The 15806-nt window shown below is 38.8% G+C and overlaps 1 protein-coding gene across 1 annotated transcript in view; it reads left to right on the top strand.

Annotated features, from left to right (window-relative positions):
- LOC144443264 (nucleolar protein 6-like) overlaps positions 1-15355 on the top strand; it is a 167295-nt gene extending 151940 nt beyond the window's left edge. The window contains exons 20-23 of the mRNA XM_078132697.1: positions 4193-4282; positions 8445-8645; positions 10945-11046; positions 15128-15355. Coding sequence (XP_077988823.1) covers positions 4193-4282; positions 8445-8645; positions 10945-11046; positions 15128-15289 — 555 coding nt within the window. The 3' untranslated portion in view covers positions 15290-15355. The remainder of the gene's footprint in view (positions 1-4192; positions 4283-8444; positions 8646-10944; positions 11047-15127) is intronic.
- Positions 15356-15806: the final 451 nt, after the last annotated feature.

The following is a 15806-nucleotide window of genomic DNA, read 5'->3' as shown; positions in this document are numbered from 1 at the left end:
TTGAAGTCATTATTAGGGATCAGAATGGAAGTCATTATCAGGGATCAAAGTGGAAGTCATTATTAGGGATCAAAGTGGAAGTCATTATTAGGGATCAAAGTGGAAGTCATTATTAGGGATCAGAGTGGAAGTCATTATTAGGGATCAGAGTAGAAGTCATTATTAGGGATTGGAGTGGAAGTCATTATTAGGGATCAGAGTGGAAGTCATTATTAGGGATCAGAATGGAAGTCATTATCAGGGATCAAAGTGGAAGTCATTATTAGGGATCAAAGTGGAAGTCATTATTAGGGATCAAAGTGGAAGTCATTATTAGGGATCAGAGTAGAAGTCATTATTAGGGATCAGAGTAGAAGTCATTATTAGGGATCAGAGTGGAAGTCATTATTAGGGATCAGAGTAGAAGTCATTATTAGGGATCAAAGTGGAAGTCATTATTAGGGATCAGAGTGGAAGTCATTATCAGGGATCAAAGTGGAAGTCATTATTAGGGATCAGAGTAGAAGTCATTATTAGGGATCAGAATTGAAGTCATTAGGGATCAGAGTGGAAGTCATTATCAGGGATCAAAGTGGAAGTCATTATTAGGGATCAGAGTGGAAGTCATTATCAGGGATCAAAGTAGAAGTCATTATTAGGGATCAGAGTAGAAGTCATTATTAGGGATCAGAATTGAAGTCATTAGGGATCAGAGTGGAAGTCATTATCAGGGATCAAAGTGGAAGTCATTATTAGGGATCAGAGTAGAAGTCATTATTAGGGATCAGAGTGGAAGTCAGTATTAGGGATAAGAGTAGAAGTCATTATTAGGGATCAGAGTGGAAGTCATTATCAGGGATCAAAGTGGAAGTCATTATTAGGGATCAGAGTGGAAGTCATTATTAGGGATCAGAGTGGAAGTCATTATCAGGGATCAAAGTGGAAGTCATTATTAGGTATCAGAGTGGAAGTCATTATTAGGGATCAGAGTGGAAGTCATTATCAGGGATCAAAGTGGAAGTCATTATTAGGGATCAGAGTAGAAGTCATTATTAGGGATCAGAATTGAAGTCATTAGGGATCAGAGTGGAAGTCATTATCAGGGATCAAAGTGGAAGTCATTATTAGGGATCAGAGTGGAAGTCATTATCAGGGATCAAAGTAGAAGTCATTATTAGGGATCAGAGTAGAAGTCATTATTAGGGATCAGAATTGAAGTCATTAGGGATCAGAGTGGAAGTCATTATCAGGGATCTGAATTGAAGTCATTATTAGGGATCAGAGTGGAAGTCATTATCAGGGATCAAAGTGGAAGTCATTATTAGGGATCAGAGTAGAAGTCATTATTAGGGATCAGAGTGGAAGTCATTATTAGGGATAAGAGTAGAAGTCATTATTAGGGATCAGAGTGGAAGTCATTATCAGGGATCAAAGTGGAAGTCATTATTAGGGATCAGAGTGGAAGTCATTATTAGGGATCAGAGTGGAAGTCATTATCAGGGATCAAAGTGGAAGTCATTATTAGGGATCAGAGTGGAAGTCATTATTAGGGATCAGAGTGGAAGTCATTATCAGGGATCAAAGTGGAAGTCATTATTAGGGATCAGCTTAGAAGTCATTATTAGGGATCAGAGTGGAAGTCATTATTAGGGATCAGAGTGGAAGTCATTATTAGGGATCAGAGTGGAAGTCATTATCAGGGATCAAAGTGGAAGTCATTATTAGGGATCAGCTTAGAAGTCATTATTAGGGATCAGAGTGGAAGTCATTATTAGGGATTGGAGTGGAAGTCATTATTAGGGATCAGAGTGGAAGTCATTATTAGGGATTGGAGTAGAAGTCATTATCAGGGATCAGAGTGGAAGTCATTATTAGGGATTGGAGTGGAAGTCATTATTAGGGATCAGAGTGGAAGTCATTATTAGGGATCAGAGTGGAAGTCATTATCAGGGATCAAAGTGGAAGTCATTATTAGGGATCAGAGTAGAAGTCATTATTAGGGATCAGAGTGGAAGTCATTATCAGGGATCAAAGTGGAAGTCATTATTAGGGATCAGAGTAGAAGTCATCATTAGGGATTGGAGTGGAAGTCATTATCAGGGATCAAAGTGGAAGTCATTATTAGGGATCAGAGTAGAAGTCATCATTAGGGATCAGAGTAGAAGTCATTATTAGGGATCAGAATTGAAGTCATTAGGGATCAGAGTGGAAGTCATTATCAGGGATCAGAGTAGAAGTCATTATTAGGGATTGGAGTGGAAGTCATTATCAGGGATCAAAGTGGAAGTCATTATTAGGGATCAGAGTAGAAGTCATCATTAGGGATCAGAGTAGAAGTCATTATTAGGGATCAGAATTGAAGTCATTAGGGATCAGAGTGGAAGTCATTATCAGGGATCTGAATTGAAGTCATTAGGAATTGGAGTGGAAGTCATTATCAGGGATCTGAATTGAAGTCATTAGGGATCAGAATGGAAGTCATCAGGGATCAGAGTGGAAGTCATTAGGGATCAAAGTGGAAGTCATTATCAGGGATCAAAGTAGAAGTCATTATTAGGGATTGGAGTGGAAGTCATTATTAGGGATCGAAGTGGAAGTCATTATTAGGGATCAGAGTGGAAGTCATTATCAGGGATCAAAGTGGAAGTCATTATTAGGGATCAGAGTAGAAGTCATTATTAGGGATCAGAGTAGAAGTCATTATCAGGGATCAAAGTGGACGTCATTATCAGGGATCAAAGTGGAAGTCATTATTAGGGATCAGAGTGGAAGTCATTATTAGGGATCAGAGTGGAAGTCATTATCAGGGATCAAAGTGGAAGTCATTATTAGGGATCAGAGTAGAAGTTGTTATTAGGGATCAGAGTGGAAGTCATTATTAGGGATTGGAGTAGAAGTCATTATTAGGGATCAGAGTGGAAGTCATTATTAGGGATTGGAGTAGAAGTCATTATTAGGGATTGGAGTAGAAGTCATTATTAGGGATCAGAGTGGAAGTCATTATCAGGGATCTGAATTGAAGTCATTAGGGATCAGAGTGGAAGTCATTATTAGGGATCAGAGTGGAAGTCATTATTAGGGATTGGAGTAGAAGTCATTATCAGGGATCAGAGTGGAAGTCATTATTAGGGATTGGAGTGGAAGTCATTATTAGGGATCAGAGTGGAAGTCATTATTAGGGATCAGAGTGGAAGTCATTATCAGGGATCAAAGTGGAAGTCATTGTTAGGGATCAGAGTAGAAGTCATTATTAGGGATTGGAGTGGAAGTCATTATTAGGGATTGGAGTGGAAGTCATTATCAGGGATCTGAATTGAAGTCATTAGGGATCAGAGTGGAAGTCATTATTAGGGATCAGAGTGGAAGTCATTATTAGGGATTGGAGTAGAAGTCATTATCAGGGATCAGAGTGGAAGTCATTATTAGGGATTGGAGTGGAAGTCATTATTAGGGATCAGAGTGGAAGTCATTATTAGGGATCAGAGTGGAAGTCATTATCAGGGATCAAAGTGGAAGTCATTATTAGGGATCAGAGTAGAAGTCATTATTAGGGATTGGAGTGGAAGTCATTATCAGGGATCTGAATTGAAGTCATTAGGGATCAAAGTGGAAGTCATTATCAGGGATCTGAGTTGAAGTCATTATTAGGGATCAGAGTGGAAGTCATTATTAGGGATCAGAGTAGAAGTCATTATTAGGGATCATAGTGGAAGTCATCATTAGGTATCTGAGTGAAAGTCATTAGGGATCAGAGTGGAAGTCATTATCAGGGATCAGAGTAGAAGTCATTATAAGGGATCTGAGTTGAAGTCATTATCAGGGATCTGAGTAGAAGTCATTATCAGGGATCTGAGTTGAAGTCATTATTAGGGATCAGAGTAGAAGTCATCATTAGGGATCAGAGTAGAAGTCATTATTAGGGATCTGAATTGAAGTCATTAGGGATCAGAGTAGAAGTCATTATCAGGGATCTGAATTGAAGTCATTAGGGATCAGAGTGGAAGTCATTAATGATCAGAGTGGAAGTCATTAGGGATTGGAGTGGAAGTCATTATCATTATCCCCACCCCACTCCCATACACCCCTCCCCCTCCTATACCATTGTGTAGGATACCATGCTAAGAAATCTACATTGAGTTGCATAGTAAACATATTCAAATCAATTTTATTTAAATATGATATTTTTCCATGTTTTTTTGTGGGTTTTTTTCAGATTTTACAACGCATCAGAGAACTCGCTTCAAAATCGTTGTTGTTACTGGAACATAATATGTCTGATTTGAGGAAAAGTTTTGATTTCAAGGTGGGTGCACAGTGATATTTAAGGTGGGTGTACAGTGATATTTAAGGTGGGTGCACAGTGATATTTAAGGTGGGTGCACAGTGATATTTAAGGTGGGTGCACGGTGATATTTAAGGTGGGTGCACGGTGATATTTAAGTGCTTTATAAAAGTTAACTGAGGCCAGAGATTGAAGCAAATTTGAAAAACACAGGCCCTATTTATATGTATTGTGAATCCTACCCAGGATTTGAACCCAGTGGCACACAATATGAAGGAGAAAGGAAGGAAACATTATTTTTTTATCGTAATTTTGAGGGGAAAAGTAACTTTATCTTTGGAGATTATGTTGGTCAAATGATTACTGAGAGACTTTATCAGTTGTCATCACATCGAAAGTTTAACCCAGCATCCTTCAGTTGTCATCACATCGAAAGCTTAACTCGGCATCCTTCAGTTAATTGTCAATACATCGAAAGCTTAACCCGGCATCTTTCAGTTGTCATCACATCGAAAGCTTAACCCGGTATCCTTAAGTTGTCATCACATCGAAAGCTTAACCCAGCATCCTTCAGTTGTCATCACATCGAAAGCTTAACCCAGCATCCTTCAGTTGTCATCACATCGAAAGCTTAACCCGGCATCCTTCAGTTGTCATCACTTCGAAAGCTTAACCCGGCATCCTTCAGTTGTCAATACATCGAAAGCTTAACCCAGCATCCTTCAGTTGTCATCACATCGAAAGCTTAACCCGGCATCCTTCAGTTGTCATCACATCGAAAGCTTAACCCAGCATCCTTCAGTTGTCATCACATCAAAAGCTTAACCCGGTATCCTTCAGTTGTCATCACTTCGAAAGCTTAACCCATCATCCTTCAGTTGTCATCACTTCGAAAGCTTAACCCATCATCCTTCAGTTTTCATCACATCGAAAGCTTAACCCAGCATCCTTCAGTTGTCATCACATCGAAAGCTTAACCCAGCATACTTCAGTTGTCATCACATCGAAAGCTTAACCCAGCATCCTTCAGTTGTCATCACATCGAAAGCTTAACCCATCATCCTTCAGTTGTCATCACATCGAAAGCTTAACCCGGCATCCTTCAGTTGTCATCACATCAAAAGCTTAACCCGGCATCCTTCAGTTGTCATCACATCAAAAGCTTAACCCAGCATCCTTCAGTTGTCATCACATCAAAAGTTTAACCCAGCATCTTTCAGTTGTCATCACTTCGAAAGCTTAATCCGGCATCTTTCAGTTGTCATCACATCGAAAGCTTAACCCAGTATCCTTCAGTTGTCATCACATCGAAAGTTTAACCCAGCATCTTTCAGTTGTCATCACATCAAAAGTTTAACCCGGCATCCTTCAGTTGTCATCACATCAAAAGCTTAACCCGGCATCCTTCAGTTGTCATCACTTCAAAAGCTTAACCCAGCATCTTTCAGTTGTCATCACATCGAAAGTTTAACTCGGCATCCTTCAGTTGTCATCACATCGAAAGCTTAACCCAGCATCCTACAGTTGTCATCACATCGAAAGCTTAACCCAGCATCCTTCAGTTGTCATCACATCGAAAGCTTAACCCAGCATCCTTCAGTTGTCATCACTTCGAAAGCTTAACCCAGCATCCTTCAGTTGTCATCACATCGAAAGCTTAACCCAGCATCCTTCAGTTGTCATCACATCGAAAGTTTAACCCAGCATCCTTCAGTTGTCGTCACTTCGAAAGCTTAACCCAGCATACTTCAGTTGTCATCACATCGAAAGTTTAACCCAGCATCCTTCAGTTGTCATCACATCGAAAGCTTAACCCAGCATACTTCAGTTGTCATCACATCGAAAGCTTAACCCAGCATCCTTCAGTTGTCATCACATCGAAAGTTTAACCCAGCATCCTTCAGTTGTCATCACATCGAAAGTTTAACCCAGCATCCTTCAGTTGTCATCACATCGAAAGCTTAACCCAGCATCCTTCAGTTGTCATCACATCGAAAGTTTAACCCAGCATCCTTCAGTTGTCATCACTTCGAAAGCTTAACCCAGCATCCTTCAGTTGTCATCACTTCGAAAGCTTAACCCGGCATCCTTCAGTTGTCATCACATCGAAAGTTTAACCCAGCATCCTTCAGTTGTCATCACATCGAAAGCTTAACCCGGCATCCTTCAGTTGTCATCACATCGAAAGTTTAACCCAGCATCTTTCAGTTGTCATCACATTGAAAGCTTAACCCAGCATCCTTCAGTTGTCAATACATCAAAAACTTAACCCAGCATCCTTCAGTTGTCATCACATCGAAAGTTTAACCCAGCATCCTTCAGTTGTCATCACATCGAAAGCTTAACCTGGCATCCTTCAGTTGTCATCACTTCAAAAGCTTAACCCAGCATCTTACAGTTGTCATCACATCGAAAGCTTAACCTGGCATCCTTCAGTTGCCATCACATCGAAAGCTTAACTCGGCATACTTCAGTTGTCATCACATCAAAAGCTTAACTCAGCATCCTTCAGTTGTCATCACATCAAAAGCTTAACCCAGCATCCTTCAGTTGTCAATACATTGAAAGCTTAACCCGGCATCCTTCAGTTGTCATCACATCGAAAGTTTAACCCAGCATCCTTCAGTTGTCATCACATCGATAGCTTAACTCGGCATACTTCAGTTGTCAATACAACGAAAGCTTAACCCAGCATCCTTCAGTTGTCATCACATCGATAGCTTAACTCGGCCTACTTCAGTTGTCAATACATCGAAAGCTTAACCCAGCATCTTTCAGTTGTCATCACATCAAAAGCTTAACCCAGCATCCTTCAGTTGTCAATACATCGAAAGCTTAACCCAGCATCCTTCAGTTGTCAATACATCGAAAGCTTAACCCAGCATCCTTCAGTTGTCATCACATCGAAAGCTTAACCCAGTATCCTTCAGTTGTCATCACATCGAAAGCTTAACCCGTCATCCTTCAGTTGTCATCACATCGAAAGCTTAACCCGGCATCCTTCAGTTGTCATCACATCGAAAGCTTAATCCGGCATCCTACAGTTGTCATCACATCGAAAGCTTAACCCAGCATCCTTCAGTTGTCATCACATCGAAAGCTTAACCCGTCATCCTTCAGTTGTCAATACATCGAAAGCTTAACCCTTCATCCTTCAGTTGTCGTCACATCAAAAGCTTAATCCGGCATCCTACAGTTGTCATCACATCGAAAGCTTAACCCGTCATCCTTCAGTTGTCATCACATCGAAAGCTTAACCCGGCATCCTTCAGTTGTCATCACATCGAAAGCTTAATCCGGCATCCTACAGTTGTCATCACATCGAAAGCTTAACCCAGCATCCTTCAGTTGTCATCACATCGAAAGCTTAACCCGTCATCCTTCAGTTGTCAATACATCGAAAGCTTAACCCTTCATCCTTCAGTTGTTGTCACATCAAAAGCTTAATCCGGCATCCTACAGTTGTCATCACATCGAAAGCTTAACCCGTCATCCTTCAGTTGTCATCACATCGAAAGCTTAACCCAGCATCCTTCAGTTGTCATCACATCGAAAGCTTAACCCGTCATCCTTCAGTTGTCATCACATCAAAAGCTTAACCCAGCATCCTTCAGTTGTCATCACATTGAAAGCTTAACCCGGCATCCTTCAGTTGTCATCACATCAAAAGCTTAACCCAGCATCCTTCAGTTGTCATCACATCAAAAGCTTAATCCGGCATCCTACAGTTGTCATCACATCGAAAGCTTAACCCAGCACCCTTCAGTTGTCATCACATCGAAAGCTTAACCCAGCATCCTTCAGTTGTCATCACATCGAAAGCTTAACTCGGCATCCTTCAGTTGTCATCACATCGAAAGTTTAACCCAGCATCCTTCAGATGTGTTGCCATTGAAAGGGAAATATCGCAACATGTGTGTCATACAAAACTACCAGGATTGATGTGCAAACTCCTGAGTGGCCAGGTTACAAATTAATACAAAATGCAGGCTGTAAAAAGTTGATCCTACTATAGCAAAGGGTATATTTTGCATAAACACAATGTAAGCTACTGAAATGTAAATCACTCATTTGTATAGAAACTTAAACCCTTGAAGATTGAAAACGGGAACAGCTCCATTAAATATGATATTTCTGATTTCATAACAATTAAAAACTCTGTTTCTTTGTCATCTTTATATAGCAAATCTTTAGGCCGCCATTAACCATCTATGATGTGATAATCCATCTGAAGATTAATTCTTTACCAAGGCATGTTGAATCTATAGATGATGGTATGGAAAAGACAAGCATACACAAACAAAATGCAAAGACAGAAATACTTGACAGCCTTCTTCCGGTAGTCAACTTTGACCCAATGCAGAAATATCTTCAAGAACTACAAGTTAGTTATGTTCAATGTACTGTAGTGTATATAGTCATCCTGTGATGTGTATAGATGTGTTGTAGTGTATATAGTCATCCTGTGATGTGTATAGTTGTGTTGTAGTGTATATAGTCATCCTGTGATGTGTATAGTTGTGTTGTAATGTATATAGTCATCCTGTGATGTGTATAGTTGTGTTGTAGTGTATATAGTCATCCTATGATATGTATAGTTGTGTTGTAGTGTATATAGTCATCCTGTGATGTATATAGTTGTGTTGTTGTGTATATAGTCATCCTGTGATGTGTATAGTTGTGTTGTAGTGTAAATAGTCATCCTATGATATGTATAGTTGTGTTGTAGTGTATATAGTCATCCTATGATATGTATAGTTGTGTTGTAGTGTATATAGTCATCCTATGATGTGTATAGTTAGTCCCTGCGGACGAAGTCCGGAACGGGGACTTATGGATTGGGTTCCGTCTGTCCGTGCGTCCGTCTGTCCGTCCGTCCGTCCGTCCGTCCGTCCGCAGCTGTTTCTTGGAGATGCCTGGACCGATTTTTTTCAAACTTGGTACAGGGGCAACATACTATGGCATACATATGCATGTCAATTTGTTTTATGATACGATCCAATATGGCCGCCTAGCAACCATTTTGTTTGCGAATTTTCCCTGTCTAAAGCCATAACTAAGACATGCTTTAACAGATCTCATTCAAAGTTGGTATTAGGACAGTGTTCTATGACATACATGTGCATATTCATTGTTGTCATGATACGATCCAATATGGCCGCCTAGCAGCCATTTTGTTTGTGAATTTTCATGTAAAAAGCCATAACTCAGACCTGCATGAACAGATCTAATTCAAAGTTGGTATTTGGACAGTGTTCTATGACATACATGTGCATATCCATTTTCATTGTGATACGATCCAATATGGCTGCCTGGTAGCCATTTTGTTTGGGAATTTTCATGTCCAAAGCCATAACTCAGACATGCTTGAACAGATCTCATTTAAAGTTGGTATTAGGACAGTGTTCTATAACATACATCTGCATATCCATTTTCGTCGTGATACGATCCAATATGGCTGCCTGGCAGCCATTTTGTTTGCGAATTTTCCATGTCCAAAGCCATAACTCAGACTCCATTTTCATTGTGATATGATCCCCCATACCCAACCAATCCTTTATTGTTGGAGGCATATTCCATGTCCAACAAGCACACACAACATATCTAAGTCTGTTTGTTTTAGGTTCACAAATGTTGTTGCGTGATCAGAGTAGTGATAATTCCTTAAAACCCAATTATAGCGGGGAACATGTCATTCTCAATGACTTGTTGTGTTGTAGTGTATATAGTCATCCTATGATATGTATAGTTGTGTTGTAGTGTATATAGTCATCCTGTGATGTGTATAGTTGTGTTGTAGTGTATATAGTCATCCTATGATATGTATAGTTGTGTTGTAGTGTATATAGTCATCCTATGATATGTATAGTTGTGTTGTAGTGTATATAGTCATCCTGTGATGTATATAGTTGTGTAGTTGTGTATATAGTCACCCTATGATATGTATAGTTGTGTTGTAGTGTATATAGTCATCCTGTGATGTGTATAGTTGTGTTGTAATAGTCATCCTGTGATGTGTATAGTTGTGTTGTAGTGTATATAGTCATCCTGTGATGTGTATAGTTGTGTTGTAATGTATATAGTCATCCTGTGATGTGTATAGTTGTGTTGTAATGTATATAGTCATCCTGTGATGTGTATAGTTGTGTTGTAATGTATACAGTCATCCTGTAATGTGTATAGTTGTGTTGTAATGTATATAGTCATCCTGTGATGTGTATAGTTGTGTTGTAGTGTATATAGTCATCCTGTGATATGTATAGTTGTGTTGTAATGTATATAGTCATCCTATGATGTGTATAGTTGTGTTGTAATGTATATAGTCATCCTGTGATATGTATAGTTGTGTTGTAATGTATATAGTCATCTTGTGATGTGTATAGTTGTGTTGTAATGTATATAGTCATCCTGTGATGTGTATAGTTGTGTTGTAATGTATATAGTCATCCTGTGATATGTATAGTTGTGTTGTAATGTATACAGTCATCCTGTGATGTGTATAGTTGTGTTGTAATGTATATAGTCATCCTATGATGTGTATAGTTGTGTTGTAATGTATATAGTCATCCTGTGATGTGTTATAGTTGTGTTGTAGTGTATATAGTCATCCTGTGATATGTATAGTTGTGTTGTAGTGTATATAGTCATCCTGTATAAAATTAAATCTTTTTCCAATTCAACAGGAATGTTTTGGGGACTTGGCAACTTTCTTCTGTGATTTTCATGGAGGCAGCTTCATAGCTGTAGTCTGGAAATCAACTGCTTTTCAAAGCAAACCTTTTCAGGTAGGCTATGTTTATGGCATCCATTTCTAATTACAAACACACCAGAATTATTTGTGTTTTCAGCTCCCAATGGGCAATACTCTGACAAAGCTATTACATTGGGCACATACACCATCTGTTCATGTACTCTCATTCTTGGACATGCATCATCCTACTAGTATGTCAACCAGAACCAGATTTGGCACAAAGGTAACACTCTGTGGGACAGATGCAAAAGAGTTTGTGACCTTGACCTTTATGGCGAAATGGTGGCCATAATTGTGATAAACACATTTTGCCCTATTTCTCTGAATGTTTTATACATGTTATATGAGGCCTTAATCTTTGACCTTGGTCAACATTTCCAATGTCAAATTATGTTATGCTAGTACATTCAAAGCAAAGTTTTACCAAGATCAAAACCTTGTTTAATGTACACAGTACATGTTTGACACTAAACCATAACTGTGCCATGCTATGTATAATAAGTACTTTCAATGCAATAAAAGAGTTTACTGTTGTAAATTTATTGGTATTGACTATACATATTTGCTAAACCATGTGTAATATTCTACCAAAAATACAAAATTACTATAACAATAACACAAAGCCATAATGCTTTGCTCAATATTTTTAGCCCCCAACGTGCACCGACTAGAGGGGGCTTCCCCCAACATGCACCGACTAGAGGGGGCTTCCCCCAACGTGCACAGACTAGAGGGGGCTTCCCCCAACGTGCACCGACTAGAGGGGGCTTATACGTTGGGTTCTGTGCGTGTGTGCATGGGTGCATGTATCTGTCCATCTGTGTGTGCATGCATTCACTCTCATATCTCTGGCATGCACCAACAAATTTGAACCAAGCGTGGCACAAAGGTAACATGGTATGTGAGACATATGCATGCCCCTTTGTGATGTGTATATAGTCATCCTGTGATGTGTATAGTTGTGTTATAGTGTATATAGTCATCCTGTGATGTGTTATAGTTGTGTTGTAGTGTATATAGTCATCCTGTGATGTGTATAGTTGTGTTGTAATGTATATAGTCATCCTGTGATGTGTATAGATGTGTTGTAGTGTATATAGTCAACCTGTGATGTGTATAGTTGTGTTGTAGTGGATATATCCATCCTGTGATGTGTATAGTTGTGTTGTAGTGTATATAGTCATCCTGTGATGTGTATAGTTGTGTTGTAATGTATATAGTCATCCTGTGACGTGTATAGTTGTGTTGTAATGTACATAGTCATCCTGTGATATGTATAGTTGTGTTGTAGTGTATATAGTCATCATGTGATGTATAGTTTACACCAAAATTCATAGCAAACAAATTATTTGCTTCCAAATGAAAAAATATCTTTATTCATATTTGTGTTCATATTGATATATATATTATTCTTTATATTACTAACTAAAGATTGAATGAAAAAAAAGAGACGATCCCTGTATTAACTTTTTTGTTATGGCTCTATTCCTTAAGTGAGGTGTGCCAAAGGAAAGTTTTTCCCATGATGCTTTGCACCAGCGCGACCTTTTGAAATTGTGTATTGAATTTGCCAATTTGTAATATTATTTTATTTCTAACTCTAGAAAAGCAAGTGAGTAAACATTCAAAAAATGCATGCAGATCTCCTTAGCAACCATGACCACACTCATAGCAACAGCCAAACGTGGTGTTTTTCACAAAAAAAAGAGTTTTAGACAAGTGAACAAAAATGTATGCAAATGAACCGAGCAACAAGACCATGCCCATAGCAACATCCAAATGATCATGCATATTGCAAAGATAACAACAGATTAATAGACAATTGAATAAACATTCAAAAAATGTATGTAAATGTGCCTTGCAACAGGACCACGCCCATAGCAACAACCAAACAATCTGGTATATTGCAGAGATAGCGATATGTAATAATAGACAATTGAATAACATTCAAAAAATGTATGTAAATGTGCCTAGCAACAAGACCACACCCATAACAACAGCCAAATGATCATGCATATTGGAAAGATAACAGGGATTACTAGACAAATAAATCAACATTCAAAAAATGTATGCAAATATTCAGTCAATTATACAGTTGTCCTACAATGCCATTGCCACTATATTTCATACAATCTAATACATCACACTACCATGACTGGTGGCAATTCTCAGAAAATATCCATTACGGGGCTGCGTCATCTCCGATGACTGCTTGTTTGAACTATGGACGTAGGAAGGATTATATTCCTACCTCCATTCTGAACAAAGTCATTGTCCTTGCATTGGAATGGTATGCTTTTAAAATGTAAGTTGCACAAAAATATGTTCTTGTCCTGCCTACAACAGTTTTAGAATTAATATCACATCTGTTACTAAGGGTTTTGTTGAGTGGGACTTTTGCTGTAGCATGTGAATTATGTTCAGATCAGAATACCACACTCACCCACTACATAAAATTGACTGGCAAGCCCAAGTTTAAGTCACCATTACATAGTTGTAAGAGTTGGTTTTAAACCACAATCACTACACCTCTCCAACTTCTTGGCGAGAACATCAAGTTCCACAGTTTAAGGTACAGGCCTCTTACCAACTTTCAGATCATTTCAAAGTTGGCATCGTCAACTTTGTAAACGTTGGGAAGAGTTTTACTAATATTATACTGTCCGAGCCAAGAATATAGCCTTTCCAAGGTAAAAACAGAGATTGAGAATGAGATTCTGATATCTGAAAATTCCTAATCTTACCCCAGAATACATTTAATCAAAACACAATAATTCTAACCCACAATTACTGATTTTTCAGTCCAGAAACTTGTTATTGTCCATACACTGTATGCCAAGCTCAATACACGGTGATCAGTGTAATGCTCTCCTTGACTGGCCGGGTCGGAAAGAAATAGGTAAACTCACTGTCATAAATCGATTAATAAATCTATATGAGCACTGCAACAACTAAACAGTCCCTTTATAGTACAGACCATTTTCCTTCAGGTGTAGACTAAAACAATAGTGAATGCCAGACAGTCAAAAGTATGTGAAACCATTTTGTAAGTGCGTACAAAGCACAAGTGATTGGGTACTGTCTACACTAGATTAGAACACTCTTTTACATGCACAGTGAAAACGCACAGTAAAAGACCAGTTTTCAACCTCAGATCATTGGCTATCCTAGGGTCTACTTAGCACTAGCTTACACCAGGGGTGATCATTGGCTATCCTGGGGTCTACTTAGCACTAGCTTACACCAGGGGTGATCATTGGCTATCCTAAGGTCTTGGCCGGCCGTCCGTCCGTCCGTCCATCTGTCCGTCCAGAGCCGTTTCTTGGAGATGCCTGGACCGATTTTTTTCAAACTTGGTACAGGGGCGACATACAATGGCATACATATGCACGTCAATTTGTTTCATGATACGATCCAATATGGCTGCCTAGCTGCCATTTTGTTTGCAAATTTTCCCTGTCTGAAGCCATTACTCAGACATGCTTTAACAGATCTCATTCAAAGTTAGTATTAGGACAGTGTTCTATGACATACGTGTGCATTTTCATTGTTGCCATGATACGATCCAATATGGCTGCCTAGCAGCCAGTTTGTTTGCGAATTTTCCATGTCCAAAGCCATAACTCAGACATGTTTGAACAGATCCCATTCAAAGTTGGTATTAGGACAGTGTTCTATGACATACATGTGCATATTCATTGTTGTCGTGATACGATCCAATGTGGCCGCCTAGCAGCCATTTTGATTGCGAATTTTCCATGTCGATCCAAAGCCATAACTCAGACATTCTTGAACAGATCTCATTCAAAGTTGGTATTAGGACAGTGTTCTATGATATACATGTGCATATCCATTTTCGTTGTGATACGATCCAATATGGCTGCCTGGCAGCGATTTTGTTGGCGCAGTTTTCATGTCCAAAGCCATAACTCAGACATGCTTGAACAGGTCCCCCCCCCCATACCCGACCCCTCCTTTATTGTTGAATGGTTTATTCCATTACGTCATCTTGTCCTAAACAAACAATGTTCTCTTATTGAGCTTGTGTGCGCGGCGTTGTGTGATTGTTCCTTATGATAATTTTTTGTATGTCTTGTCTGTGTTTGTATGTGCAGGTATCTGGAATACAATGCTGTCAGCCAAAGACAACACCGTCAGCAGGAAAAGAAATTGAGATAAGATGTGATGTCAATACAGTTGTTGAAGATTTCCTGGTTATTGGACAAGGGCTTGTACATAAAGTAGAAATGATGACAGAAAAATGGCTAATTGAATAAAAAGATGGAATGATTACTTCTTATAATGTTTTACCAAATTCTGTCATGTAACTTACCTATTGAAACTGAAGAATATAAAATAAAGTGCAAAAAATTATAAATGCTTTGTCTTGGATCCAAACTCGATCTTTTTTAGCACAACTGAACTAATAAGATTCAGTAGTGTTATAGCCATCGAGCATTGTCTGTCTGTCTGTCTGTATTTGTGTATGTATGTATGTATGTATGTGTGTGTGGATTGCTTTGGTGTTTGGTAGAGACATTATTTTGGACATTTAGATGGGAAAGTGTTCAAATGAAAATGATCGCATCAGAGATATATGTTTTGGGTAAAAAAAAATGGATTTTTGGTCAAAAAACTTGAACTCCAAAACTACTCAGCAGATCGGTCTGAAATTTGCTGGGAATATTCTTAGAGGTGTTCATATTAAGAATTGTTCATAACATGATGATCCCATCAGTGATATGCAAATTATGGCTAAAAATGTGTCTTTTTGGTCAAATGTCTTTAATTCCA

This window comes from Glandiceps talaboti, chromosome 12 (genome assembly GCF_964340395.1).
Source record: "Glandiceps talaboti chromosome 12, keGlaTala1.1, whole genome shotgun sequence".
Lineage (NCBI taxonomy): Eukaryota > Metazoa > Hemichordata > Enteropneusta > Spengelidae > Glandiceps > Glandiceps talaboti.
The sequence above is the reverse complement of the archived record's forward strand: the minus strand, read 5'-3'. Positions and strand labels throughout refer to the sequence as shown.